The 13,415-nt window shown below is 49.3% G+C and overlaps 1 protein-coding gene across 5 annotated transcripts in view; it reads left to right on the plus strand.

Annotated features, from left to right (window-relative positions):
- Nucleotides 1-13,415, plus strand: part of phldb1b (pleckstrin homology-like domain, family B, member 1b) — a 90,689-nt gene that overhangs the window by 57,750 nt on the left and 19,524 nt on the right. For 2 of the 5 annotated variants that reach the window (XM_076892072.1, XM_076892073.1), the window contains exons 7-13: nt 5,222-5,509; nt 5,857-6,003; nt 6,149-6,286; nt 7,237-7,365; nt 8,473-8,628; nt 8,866-8,976; nt 9,056-9,145. In XM_076892072.1, coding sequence (XP_076748187.1) covers nt 5,222-5,509; nt 5,857-6,003; nt 6,149-6,286; nt 7,237-7,365; nt 8,473-8,628; nt 8,866-8,976; nt 9,056-9,145 — 1,059 coding nt within the window. Of the gene's footprint in view, nt 1-5,221; nt 5,510-5,856; nt 6,004-6,148; nt 6,287-7,236; nt 7,366-8,472; nt 8,629-8,865; nt 8,977-9,055; nt 9,146-10,187; nt 10,323-11,601; nt 11,764-12,624; nt 12,760-13,415 lie in introns of all 5 variants that reach the window. The other 3 variants (XM_076892069.1, XM_076892070.1, XM_076892071.1) reach the window with 3 other exon arrangements.

Here is a 13,415-nt window from a genome sequence, read left to right on the forward strand (position 1 = left end):
CCGGCTGCCTCCTCGGCTGTCAGAGCAGCCTGGCCTCTTGCTCTGAATCCTACCTGAGAGAACCCACAGGTGTCTTCCTGTAAGGTGGAAGGAGCAGCAGAGCCCTGTGCTGCTGTGTGCATCCTCCACGGTGCAGCTGTTTGGCTCCTACGTTAACTAAATCTTCTCCACACTGTTTGACTGCTGCACCCAGCAGCTTCTCGGGCGGGTATTGATATTTAATTTCTTAGGCGTAGCAAATTGTTTAAGTTGACAGAGCTGATGTAATGGGCTGCACGTGTTGCACACTCAGCGTTATCTCCATCCTGTAACAATCAAGCCGTAAGCCTGCTTTATGGTCTCAGCAGTGTTTAGAGAACGTGACTCGCATCTGGCCTTTGATGTTCTCCTCTCTATGCTGCAAGCGTTTGACGTGATAACTGGAACCTGGTCCTCACTTTAAGAAGTGGCCTCAGGCCTTGGACGCCCCTCAAAGAGGAGGCGTCGGCGGCTTAAATGCTAGCCACCCCCTCTACCAGCAACAGCCCTGTAGTTTGATTGGATGATGGGTGCCAGTGACTCCACACTGAGGACCACCAGCTTTATTAAACAGCTCTTCCTGTTTGTGCGTTCAGCCAGGACAGAGAAACGAGCATAAAAAGAAATTGTCTGTTTGTTCCTCCTCTGGGAGCTGAAACCACGAGGCTGTGATGATGAATGGCGTTTGTTCTGTAGACCGTTACGGAGAAGGCAAGTGCGGCGACTCTCCCACCCCGCCTGCAGATATATGTAGAGAATAAGGCTTTGTTGAACTTTCCCAGTTTACCCTGCAGAGCCTGTGCATGTGAGGCTTGTGTTTACGCCTGTGACGTAGGTTGAGCGTGGCCGTACGCTTTAAAAGTAACCGCTCTGATCAAAGGTACTCGGGCAGGGGAAGGCCCTCGGGGCGCTCGGGGGAGGAGGAGGGAGGAACATTAAAGGCTATGAGGATAAAACAGGAGACGGCGACTCTCCTGGGAGAGAGGGAGACGTGAGGAAGCCATGCCGACTGCTGGGAGGATGAGGATGGTACAGAGTAACAGTGAGGCTGTGGCTCTGTGCACATGTGGGAACAGCGTTGTTACTGCTCAGAGCAACACTGTTACAGGAGTTTCATTACTGAGGGAGGAGCTGGGGCCACATGGTAAACTAACACAGAGCTCTCACACAAACATGCTTCAGTGGGAGTAAACGCGTGGTGCCTCGCCAGAAGACATGAACTGCTTCCTGTTTGTTTCCTGTTTGTTTCCTCCTTCCTCTCACTGTTGCCTCAGATTACAGGACAGGCCGCCCACAGCACAGCGTCAGTGTTTCTGCCAGTGGGTTGTAACCCAGCTGACTGCCATGTTTGTTTCAGATCATCAAGCATGCACGTAGACCGGGATCAAACCACCAACCTCTCGATGACCTGTAGATGACCTGCTCTACCTCCTGAGCTACAGCCACGCCCACGTGCAGTTTTTAAATGGGGATTTCACTTGTATGGGAAAAGGTTTCCCACACCTACCTGTCCTGTGTGGAGACGTAACGCCTCCTGTTAGTCCAGGACATGGTCCACTGTAAAGTCACACAGTGGCTCTAATGCTTTGGTTTCTAAATGGAACAAATACGAGTGTTATTAGTTCTCGTGTCCGATTTGGAAACTGTTTGTTCCAAACTAGGCCAGCTGTTTCCTCCTGGTACCTGCTGGCTTCAACTTTACAGTAGCACTACACAGATCTCAGCGACGCGTGAGGTTCTTGTCTAAGAAATTTAGAGCGATAGTTAATCTGCAGTAATCCTGTAGACAACACACTCCCTGAAAAACCTTTGTTTTTGGTCGTTTGGCTTGAAACAGCCACATTACAAGGATAAACCAGCAGCACCGGCCTCAGAACGCTTTAATCCAGCTAATCCAGCCAGTAGGTGAGACCGAGAGGGTGGGTGCAGGCTGGAGACGTCCTTCACAGCCCCCGTGGTTGGAGTCTGGGTGACTTGACCCAGCACCAACACTCCACTAAAAATCTCACGTGTGGGATTTAGACTGCATGCACACCCATCTGATGCTGCAGCTTTGGCACATTTAAGCAGATTATCAAAGCTGCAGTTTATGAATCAAAGGCGTGAATTTGCTGTGAAATGTGTCAAAAGCAGCGAGACTCACATCTGTCATCATGAAAGGAAAGTTTGCCTCCTGCAGATGTTGGTTTATGTGACCAGTACAAGCTGTGTCTGTGATGGTCACATTGTTGGTGGTGTCAGATTTGTGACTTTGTTTTGTGTGTCCTGGTGACGCAGCAGGGCACACAGGCAGGTTTAAGCATTCACTAAAATAGAAACGCTTAGATGTATAAAAAATCTATTTGAGGCTCGGCTCCATGGACTACGATCCTTTACCTGAATCACAGGATGCAGGTTGACACGTGAATAACTTCACTGAGGTTCCCCGTGAGCCAGCATACACAGGACAGACGCTACGAAGCACAAATGTCTGAGAACACGTGAGACTAACAGTCAGCTGTGCAGCAGCAGAACTGTGACACGTACAGGCGAGGACCTGAGATACCAGACTGATTCAGGAAAATCTTCACAAAGCTGACATGTAAAATCAGGAGCTTCACCCACATGCACTCGTTAGTGTAGTTACTGTAACAGTGCAACGTCAGGATCTGATTATAAATACCAAGCAGCTGACCTCTAATGACAGGAGCCAGACCCGGCTGCAAATACATGTTTAGCAGTACTCTGTGCTACAGCTAGCCTTTGTGGCTAGGCTCGTACTGTTCCCTTTATGTAGCGAGTGGGTTTTATTTCCTGTGAGTGTCATTGATGGATGTTTGTTTATAATGGACGTTGCTGTGGAGGTCCTCCATCATCTCCAGCCCTGTCAGCGTGGAGGGGACCGGCGTGATGTTACGGCGTGATGTTACGGCGTGTCGGAGACTCTTTAAGTCTGTGTTTCAGCCATGCTGTTGGCACTTGGTGTTTGTCTGATTTTGCTATGTGTCCATCATGAGAGCAAGTAAACCCTTTTCCCAACATCAGATTTTTAAAACCAGTTTCAGATTAATAGTGGGAGAAGTTCTTTTGCATTGATTAAACTTGGGACGTCCTTCTTAGTCATTTGCTGGTCCAAATGAAAAGCTCTCCATGTTGTAAATGTGCTGCTGTGACTGTGTCCGGCCGGGACATGAGTGTTGGACATGTAGGGCTCTAATTAACACACTGACCTGCTGTACCACCTCCGTCCTTCTCAGCCAGCTCAGAGACGCCTCACAGCTGCTAAAGATGTCTGCAGACAGACTTGGACACAAGTGGGCGACTTCTGTGAAACAAGCCCAGAAAAATGGGATTCACAGAAATCTGTCCACAGCTGATTGAGAGCATCTTAGGCCCAGTTTGAAGCTGATTTATGTGGAAGACTGTGTGACGCTGCTCCTCATCCAGGTTGGCTTGCAGTCAGACAGCTTATGAACCCCGAACAATCTAACCTTTGTGTAGATTCAAGCAGATGTTGAGTGGGAGGACTGGTGTAGGTTTTGGTTTGAAGTTTTCTGGTGAACGTACAGCACTGCTGCACAGCCCAGAGGGGTCTCGTACTCCCACTCACTCAGTTACAAGCTAAGCTGGTCCCAGATTCCAGGTTAACACTAACGGGGGGCTGTAGCTCCTAATCGTGCAGATGCTCATACTGCAGCATGAGGGGGAAAGACGCACCAAAGCTCATTACTGTGGCTGAAACTGCTCGACTTGCCGAGTGTTCCAGATCGGCTCTGAATGAGATCACAAGAACACAAAGTGTGTCACTGAGTTTCTGGTAAAAGATTGGTTGGAGATTTTGAAACACTGGTTGGTGTTTTGTTGCCGGCTGCCGCCCTCGTCTGCAGCAGAGGGCTTCCACAGCAGTAGATATTTGGGTGGGTGACCTGAGCCCACACAGTGACAGCTGACTGCCACAGAGAGGTTGTTTCAAGCAGTGCTAGCTGTTTACTGTAAGGCCGGGGAGCTCAAAAATAAAGTGGACTGCATTATGTACTGTGTTCATTTTAATATGTTACCACCCAGCCTGTGCTCACAGGCTGCAGCCACAGCAATGCCACCCACTGTGGACTTTCTCTTGTGACCTTTAGCATTGCGGTTGTTCCTTTCTAATTTAGACACGACCATCTTTGAATGGCGGTGGAGTGCTAACTTGTTAGCTGAGGTGGATCCATGGACCGTGTTTGTGCACCACAGAGACTCATGGGACACATGAAGAGCTATAAAAAGACTTGACAGTTACACCACAGCGAGGCCTGCTCGGCTTATTTTAAAAACATCCTAAAATCCACAAAACACAACTGAGATGGTTAATGAGTGCAAGGCTACAACGCTAACTGGCACCAGTTTGTTCCAGGTTCCATGTACTGGTAGGTGAACCAGTCAGACCACAGGGCCGGTCTGGTGAGTTAGTCGGGCGACTCACAGATGATGACAATCGTTTTGTAGAATTTTCCGAGTTTTAGGACAAATTTCTTAACGGCTACCGACTGAAGGATAGTTTGTCTGTGCTTCACGTCTGTGAGTCAATCATTCAATCTAAATGTATTCATATAGGATCAAATCACAACAGCAGTCAGCTCAAGCTGCTTAATGTTGGACCATAGAGATTCTACAGTAACAGGATCTGCAGAGAAAAACCAACAATCACATGACCCCTTATGAGCAGCACTTTGGTGACAGTGGGAAGGAAAAACTCCCTTTTAACAGGAAGAAACCTCCGGCAGAACCAGGCTCAGGGAGGGGCGGGGCCATCTGCTGTGATTGGTTGGGGTGAGAGAAGGAAGACAAGATAAAGACATGCTGTGGAAGAGAGACAGAGGTTAATAACAATAAAGTAATAGCACGGAGCTGTGTGTAAACACAGTGAAAAGGGGTGAGTGAAGACGAAGCAGTGCATCATGGGAGGCCCCAGCAGCTTAGCCTGTTGTAAAGAGGTCGAAGGTCAAAGTCAGCAGCAGTTCGTCTCAGTTGATTATAAAGACAACCAGCTGATTAATCAGTTATAAGAATAATATCAGTTGCACCTTTGCAGTCAGGAAGCGAGCAGCTGTTCAGAGTCTGGCTGCCGTGTGCATAAACACATCAGTGTGTCTGTCGTCACAGGTAAGCTGTTAGTCTGTTACCAGCCTGTTCTGTTTCCTGTGCAGCCTGATCTCATGTCCTCCTTGTGTGCTCGCCGCAGGAGAGACAGCGACTAGAGACCATCTTAAACCTCTGTGCTGAGTACAACAAAGGAGAGGGCACCGGCCTGGATCCGCTGTGCTTGGGGAGGTCGGGATTCCCGGGATGTCTGGAGAACGTGCCGGGAGGGACGGCGTCTTCAAGCACGCTCCGCCTAGCACAGAGACAGAGGGAGAGCGACGAGGAGAACCTGAAGGAGGAGTGTAGTAGCACAGAGAGCACTCATCAGGAGGTGAGGACGTCTCCTGCTCCCAGCGCAGCGTCCACACTGCACAATGGAGACAGACAGGTCAGAGGGCACGCTGGTTTCACATGCTGTCTCTGCATGCAGCGGCAAATGGTGCGCCTGCTGCATCAGGGTTTCATCCTCACATAGACTCCACTTAGCTTCTCTTTGTAATGTGAAGCAGTGCATCAGCTTTGGCATTGCTTGTGTTTTCCTGTTTGTGACTGGATTCCTGCGCTGGATGCTGCACGAGGCTAGTTCCTTCTGCTTGTGCCTTCAGTTAATTGCCTTCCTTTGTTCTCCATCTTTTATCAGATTTCCTAATGATTACATATATTTGAATGAGCGTGGACAGCCTTCTGTGGCGGGATTGATGCTTTATGTTTTCACCCCTCTGTTTCTCTCTGAAGCACGAGGACTCCTCCAGCGCAGGCAGCGGCGGTCGTGCGGAGCTGGGCTACCTGGAGGAAGAGCGGGTCCGTGTCCTGGCTCGGATCGACGAGCTCAAAACCCGGCTCACAGAACTGGAGCAGCAACTCCAAGAGTCCAAACAGGAGGTAGAGCAGTGGATGATGCTGATGGGAATTGGTGACATCCAGCATCTTTTCATAACGTTTCTTCTAAGAAAGAGCAGCATCGCTATGACGATGCTCGTCTCAAAGCCCGCTGGTCCCACTGTGTGTCGCTGTGCTGTCCTTCCAGGCTGAGATGGAGCGCGCCTTGCTGCAGGGCGAGAGGCAGGCAGAGCTCGACCAGATAGAGACCGAAGCAGATATCATCGCTCAGCTGCAGCACAAGCTGGACGAGCTGGAGAGCGCCATCCAGAGAGAGAAAGACAAGGTACATGAAGCCGTAATCAGGAGGCAGGGCGGACGAGCTGCAGGTTTATTTCAGTTCACAGAGGTTAAACACACACAGACACACTCACTGCCTGTGCTTTCAGTCTTCCCTCACTGGGTCATCACTGTCGGTGTTTCTGAGCATCCTTGATTACTGATAGACGTCGTAGAGGATCCATGCTGTGAGGGCTTAATAGAAGGCTTGTTTGCCTCATTCAGTGTCTGCTGTTGCATGTTTCTGCCTTAGGGTTGGTCTTTGTGCTCTCCACAGTCTCACTCAGCTGACTAACCGCCATCGTTAACCCTTAATCCTCCCTCTGCTTCCTCTGCACTCAGAGTGCGCTCTTTCTTCCCCCTCTGATGAAGCAGACCGGTCTGTAGGTTTTGGTTCTGTAGTGCTCGGTTCTGCTCTGGGCCTTTAATAAGACGTTTGACCAGCAGAGGAGGGAATGTTCGAGCATGTTCTCGATCCTGCAGGTGGCATCTTTGTACTCACATACAGCATTTCACTACAAGGCAGGACGTGCAAAGAAGATACATTTAGTAACTTTGTCGTAGCTAGATGTAAACTCTGTCGTAGCTAGATGTAAACTCTGTGTAGAGTCCTCGTGGACCTTTTTCCATGTGCTGCTGCTTCAGCACGGCCAGTAACAGCAAGGCTAGTATTTATTGGAAGGGCACCCAGGAGGTGGTAACGTTCTCTGCTCAATCACTGCCAGATACATTGTGTGCAAACTTCTGTGCAGCTTATTGATGTTTGAAATATTAAAGTATTTCATATTAGCTGCTGTACCTGCTACTTCCTGTGGACTGCCTTAAAATCTGTGACTGTGTCTGTTGCTAACACCTTACAGCGTTTGATTTGCATGGCGTGGATTTTGAGCAGTGTTTCTGTCTTTCTCTCCTATCGTCCATCCATCCTGTGTGTGGGTGTGTGTCGTGTCTTTCTAGGAGAGGGCTAATGTTGAGGCCGAGCGCCGGGTTCTGCAGAGCCTCCAGGAGGGCTACGCTGAGCTGAAGAACCAGCTTCATAATTGTCCCGAGTCCCTGCGGGAACAGTTGCAGGAACAGCTCAAAAGGGTGGGTCGTCAGTTGATCAGAAGCTCCCATCCATCCTTCCAGCTCCCGACTGTAGTCCATCCCACCCACGACCTTCGCTATTATAGCACCAAATAGTTGGTTTTTCTTTTTAAAGTGGAGTTCATGGGTCTGACTCAGAGACGCATCCTGAGAGATACAGATTGTTGACATATATTAAAGTAGAGCGTCTGTCTAACTCACGCTGAGGCCAAATCTCGGTAAACCGTCCGGGCGCGCATAATTTGGTCATTTTTGAATCACCGGGGAAAATATATTTCTGCTGGTATCTGTGCTGTAACACCACTCAGCTGCAGACGACGTGTCGCAGGAAAATAACGATACCTGTTATTAAAAACACCAGCCAAGAAAAGCATGTTCCTCCCAATGTTTATAATAAAACGACCACAAGCCCTAACCAACACTTCGACAGTCCGAGTGCTGATGATTACGTTTTAATGATAAAGTCTAACCGAGCTAAATATTTGCTAGTGTAGGTTCACTAAAGGTGGACCGTGGGCGCCCACACAGCTGTGGACGCCCAGTCTGTATAACACCAAAGGTTTTGCAGACTTCTAGTTGCAGCAGTGGTGCAGACAGGTGGTTTTCAGTAGCTTCCGTGGAAGTGTGCCACACTGGTTTCTGGACTTTTTGAAGCCTCAGTGTTAAAGTTTTGGCGTGCGTTTCCTCCCAGGGATGCATTTAGCTCAAACACGGGTCATGTGATACAACCCTCCACTCCACTGCATGTGTGAATCTGATCTGCATCTCTTCTGTCATTCGTCATGGCTCACATAATGCTGCTCACTAATCAATTAACCTAGGCCCTGACCAGATTCCTGCTCCTGCTCTTCCCCTCCTTGTGGGAATGTCGCTGCGTCTTTTAGGATCGGGGAGCGTCCATCAGGATAAGTCTTTAGTGAGAACAGCAGGTTTGAGTGTTCATGTTGCACCAGCTCAGCCAGAAAAACCAACGTAGGTTTAAAAGTGCTCCCCAGGTGTGTGAGATCATTTCTGCTGTTAGGTAGCACTTTAGTGAGCATGGCTTTAAAAATACTACATTAATGTCCGAGTTTGTTTGTGAGATCATGATTGGTGTTGTGTGATTAGGATGGAGAGGCACTGGAAGCAGGAACTAAAAAGTTTGAGGACCTGGAGTTTCAGCAGCTGGAGAGAGAGAGCAGCCTGGAGGAAGAGCGAGAAACCATCAGCCAGCAGCTGCTCCAGGAGAGAGCCGAGTACCAGCACAGCGTGGCCAGGAGGAAGGTGAGGACACACCGTCCTGTTGGTGTCTTCTGTGAATGTGTCACACACACGATCACAGTCTGATTGTGTGAATCATTTCTTAAAAATGGATGATTGGCGTAAACTTGTTCCCAGAGAGGCTGACGTAAGAAAAATGCCTGTTTGCACTAGAGTGGTGGCACGCGTCATGTCACGTACGGGCAGGTACACCACGCGTTAGCACAACCGCAGCACCGACTTTTGTGTCGTCTTGTGTAGGAGAAGGTGTCGGCTCTGGAGAACCAGGCCAACCAGCTCGGCCTGCAGGCAGCTCAGGAGTGTGAGCGGCTGGCTAAAGACCGAACGCTCACACTGCAGATGCTCCAGAAGGTACGCACGAACCACGTCACACATCGAAATAACCCCAAAGTGTTGTTTTGGCTCCTAATGGCGTGGTTTGATTGTCCAGGAGAAGGAGAGGCTGTCGGCCCTTGAGAGGAGATACCACTTTCTGACTGGAGGAAAGAGCTTCCCCAAGTCCTCCACCGCCATGAGGGAGGTGAGACGCTTTGAGTTTATGCGTTCAGCTTCACTCTGTGTTCATGGCCTGAAAACACAAGGCTCACAGCTGATTGTGCAGTCCAGGTAGTTCTATCATGCTAACAGCACAGCTTATAATACGAGGGCAGCATAAGGACAACATGAAGTTCAGACAGTTGATGGAGAGCCGTCAACCTCATGTTGCTAGTCACTATTCTGCTTAGCAACAATGTGTCCATGTTAGCAGGGCAGCTAATGCTAGCCAGAAGAAACGGTCTCATCACGTCAGCCTCATATCCGGCCCGTATGTCGACGTGAAGAATATAAAGCAGTTTGAAATGACTTCTTTAAAAAGCCCAAAATGATTTAATATGAAGGCGACATGAGCAGAGAGCACAAACACGCTGAGGCTGCGTTACTCAGTGACAGACTCACACACTCTGCAGTTTGATAAACATGCACACACAGCAGCAGCAGTGCTGCCACGTGTGCACAGACAGCACCAGTGTGTTTGTTCGATGAAAGGCTTCGGTTAGTTAAAAACTGTCTTGTTATACAATATTTGAAAAAACAAACAAGCTTCTGGTAAAAACTGCTAGTAAAATTTCAGGGCGCTGGCAAGATGGACTTGTGGCCATCGACAATAGAAATGTGCGTAGAAAGGCTCGTCCTGTTATTGTTTGAACCATCCACAGTGAGTCTGAGCTTCAGAGACTCCAGGTCTCTTCTTCCCTCTGCATCTTGTCTCCTTAATGGCAAATAACTGTCCTTGGACTTTCTGTCACTATTGTCGTCATCATTGTTTTATGTTATTGTTCTGTTTATTTTTATCCTGCTGCTAAACTAATTTCCCCTTGTGGGACCATAAAGGAATAGAAACATTAATAGCAGTGCCTCCTTACAGAGGGGGCTTTGCAGTGTGGGGAGCCCGATGGTCACTAAACCCTTTAACTCTGTAACAGAGAGAAAGCCGCCGCTGTTGTTGTTTCTTCTTCTTTTAACGAAGCCCAGAAACGTTTCTGTAGAGATTAAAAGCTCTTACCTCTGGACTGTCGAAACAGGAAGCGCTCCATATCAGCGAGGCCCACCTGTCGTTGGAGGACTTCCGCTCCTCCCAGCGCTCCCTGTGTCGAGCCTCTCCTTCCTACTTACACCCCTCCCCTCCCTGTCAGTTGTACCCCAGCAGCCCTACAGAGGTAACTGAACTGACCCCCGCATGATGCCCTGCTGCCGTGTCGTGGTGACCCTCCAGCTGTAGTGTGCCGCTGCCCGGCCAGTTTGAACCTTTTTATTTTAGCACTGCATCACCTGTGCCGACGTGTGCCTGGTTCATTTATGTGGCGCCGATTCACGGCAGCAGCTGCGCTGTTTCTGTTGTGGCGTGTTTCTGTGTCATCACGCACTGTGCACCTTTCAATGTGACGTGAACGAGCCTGGTTTGCACAGGTGTCACAAAAACCGTGAAGGATTTGTGTACTGGCTCTGCGCCCGCGTGTCCGTGTGTGTGATTGTCCACGTGCTGTGTCTGAGCGGCACCGCGCGGCGCCGTCCTCGCCGCTTCTCATCCTGTCTGTTGTCGGCTGCGGCTCAGGAATACGTGAAGCCGTCGGACGTGTGTAAGATGTACGGCGGTGGCGGCGGCCACCGTGAAAAGCCCGGCTCGCACGCTCGTAGATGCCGTGCTGGCTGGCGCCTGTGAGGTACCATCACTTCCTGTCTTGACTCCAAGTTTATGCTCTCCTATCTGTCGCTCTCCCAGTTCCACGCTGCTCCCTCTGCTGCTCTGTCACAGTGAGGATGCTGCGCAGCTTCGGACTGAGACGTGCATGTTTGGATCAGTAAGGCTCCGTTTGGGAGAAACGTGGTTGTTGATGTAATCCTCACAGACTGAACGTAAGCTGTGCTGTTTCATGATGTCACGAGTGACACGTGTTGGACAGAAGCAACTGTTCACCCCAAAAATCTGAAGCAGTATTTATTAATGTGCAGTTTCTGTAACTGCTAATCAAAGATGGCTGCAGAATAAAACTCCAGAACGAGGGCAGGATCGTTTAATTTGTAGCGTTAGCTTTGTAAATAATAACATCTTTATTATGTAACCAAAGGTAACAATTTATGTGAAAATATGATAAATTCCATTTTAAATATGATTCCAAATGACAACCACGGTGCTTAAACGTGGAGACGGTGTGTCCGCTGAATCACCTGGATAAACCTGGATGTGCTGGGCTGTGTGCATCAGCCTCGCTCTGTCCGACTGTAGCACCTGGTTCTGTGCCGGAGCTGCTGAGCCGGGCTTTAACCCCGCCCACGTGTTGTGTGTTACCACGAATGCTGTCGTCGTCAGTTTATGATGTGAAAACACAGACTGTGGAATGAGAGCTGCTCCTCCTGCTTCTGCTGCATCTCCCTCCTGTTGCTCTCGCCCTGCTGACCTTCTCCTCTGTCTCCTCTTCTTTTCCTGTGTGTGTGAAGGATTATGTGACAGTGGGCCAGTTAAATCAGATGTATGGGATGCCAAAGGTGGAGTCGTCCCCTACCTCCCCACTTCGCCAGCCCCTGCAGCCCGGAGCAGTAGACCCCACCTTCTCCTGCCTCCCCTCTCCTCATGCCTCCTTCCCCCCTCTCTCATTAGAGGTGTGTGCTGTCTCTCCTCCTGTGGGTTTGTGGCGTGTGACCCCAAAGTAATGGCTGCTTTATTACTTAAGAAATAATAATAGAAGTATAAAGTCGTGTCTAAGTACAAGCTTTGTCCTGATGTTAAGTGAAAAAAGTCTCACAGGGTTTCATTAACAAAAAATCACACGTCTTTAGTGGTGTAGTGAAACGGGCTGGACCATCATGTTGTCGTTCTGTACCACACACCGCCCACGGCGCAGAAAGGAAACCTGAAAACAACAAATTGAGTGCGGCTCTGCAGCGTCCTGCGAGCAGCCTGGAACATGGACAGCTTCCTGCCCGTGTTTCCTGTCCGCAGCTCCTTTCATATTCTTTTAAAGCGGAGATGGTGTCTGTTTACCCGAGCCTGAGCCTCTGTCTGTTGCGCTGCAGGTTTGCCTGAAGGCGTCATTAAAAGCTGCAGTGGGACAGCTCACTATGTTCATGTAAGCTATCATATTTAGCATGTGTGATTCATTTTTCGGAGCAATGAGCTGATCTGCTCGCTCCCACCTGGAGTGAAACAGGAGCGTAAGCGTCGTGTGTCGCTGCTGCGAACCCTCGGCAGTAACGGCAGCTCCGAGTCAGTTCAGGATGACGGTGCCCAGTGACAGCTGGGTTAGTGGGACGATTGCAGCAGGAGCATGGACCTAAACGCAGAAAACAGGTTTTTCATCGGGAGGCTAAAAGACAACGTGCCGCGGTGGCTGTAGTCTGTTTCTATTTTAACAGCTTTCAGCGTGTAGGATGCAAACTTTTCTGTCCTGTTCCTACGTCTTTGATGGCTTTCTAACTTCTCATTTTCCCTTCGTCCCTCCTGTTCTCTCTCTGCTGCTTCAGTCTGAAGGCTGCAGGCCTCACCTGTCCAAGCTAGACTTAGAGCAGTGGTACCAGGAGCTGACGGCTGGCTCCAGCCACCTCTGCCCTCCCTCTTTGCCAGCCAGATGTTTGTCGGGCCGCAGGCCTGTGCTGCAGGTACAAGCTTTTTCCTTCCTCCTCGCGCTGCTGCACTCACTGCTGTGCTCTTTCTGTCTGCTGTAACACAACTGCAGTGTGCTTCACCTGATGCTAACCACTGCCTTCAACGAGTAGAAGGATATAGCTGCGTAAGGTAAAAGGATTCTGAAATTTAAAGGAGATGATGGATCAGTAAAAAGAGTTTAAACACGAGCGTTAAATATGTGAAGCATCCAAAACCTCATTAAAATGAAGACAGACAGGAAAGATCAGAAAGTGCAGAAAAATATAAACAGGCTCCTCCTCCTCCTCCTCTTCTTCCTCCTCCTCCTCAGGTACCAGCTGGTCAGGATATTTAAGGTGGACATTCAAGGTGGAAAGAACTTGGTTAGTGCTGGTTAGCGGGCGCTGAACTTTCAAATAAGAGTGAGGCATCTTTTTTCAGTAGTTTTGTCTTTGAATGTTCAGTTCTGTTTCCTCCTTTTAGTTTCCAGAGTGCACTGGGCTGATGCTGACAACAACAGCAATAAATGAATGAATAGTGTCACCAAAGGTGGTGGAGCTGCTGTTAATAAACCTGCTTTAGTAGTTCTGTGGTGTAGTGGTTAACACGTTCACCGCACAGGTTACTGTGGATCCATCCAACAACAAGACTGCCATCTAGATCCTGCTTT

The sequence above is a fragment of the Maylandia zebra genome, linkage group LG14, assembly GCF_041146795.1.
Source record: "Maylandia zebra isolate NMK-2024a linkage group LG14, Mzebra_GT3a, whole genome shotgun sequence".
In the NCBI taxonomy this organism is placed as follows: domain Eukaryota; kingdom Metazoa; phylum Chordata; class Actinopteri; order Cichliformes; family Cichlidae; genus Maylandia; species Maylandia zebra.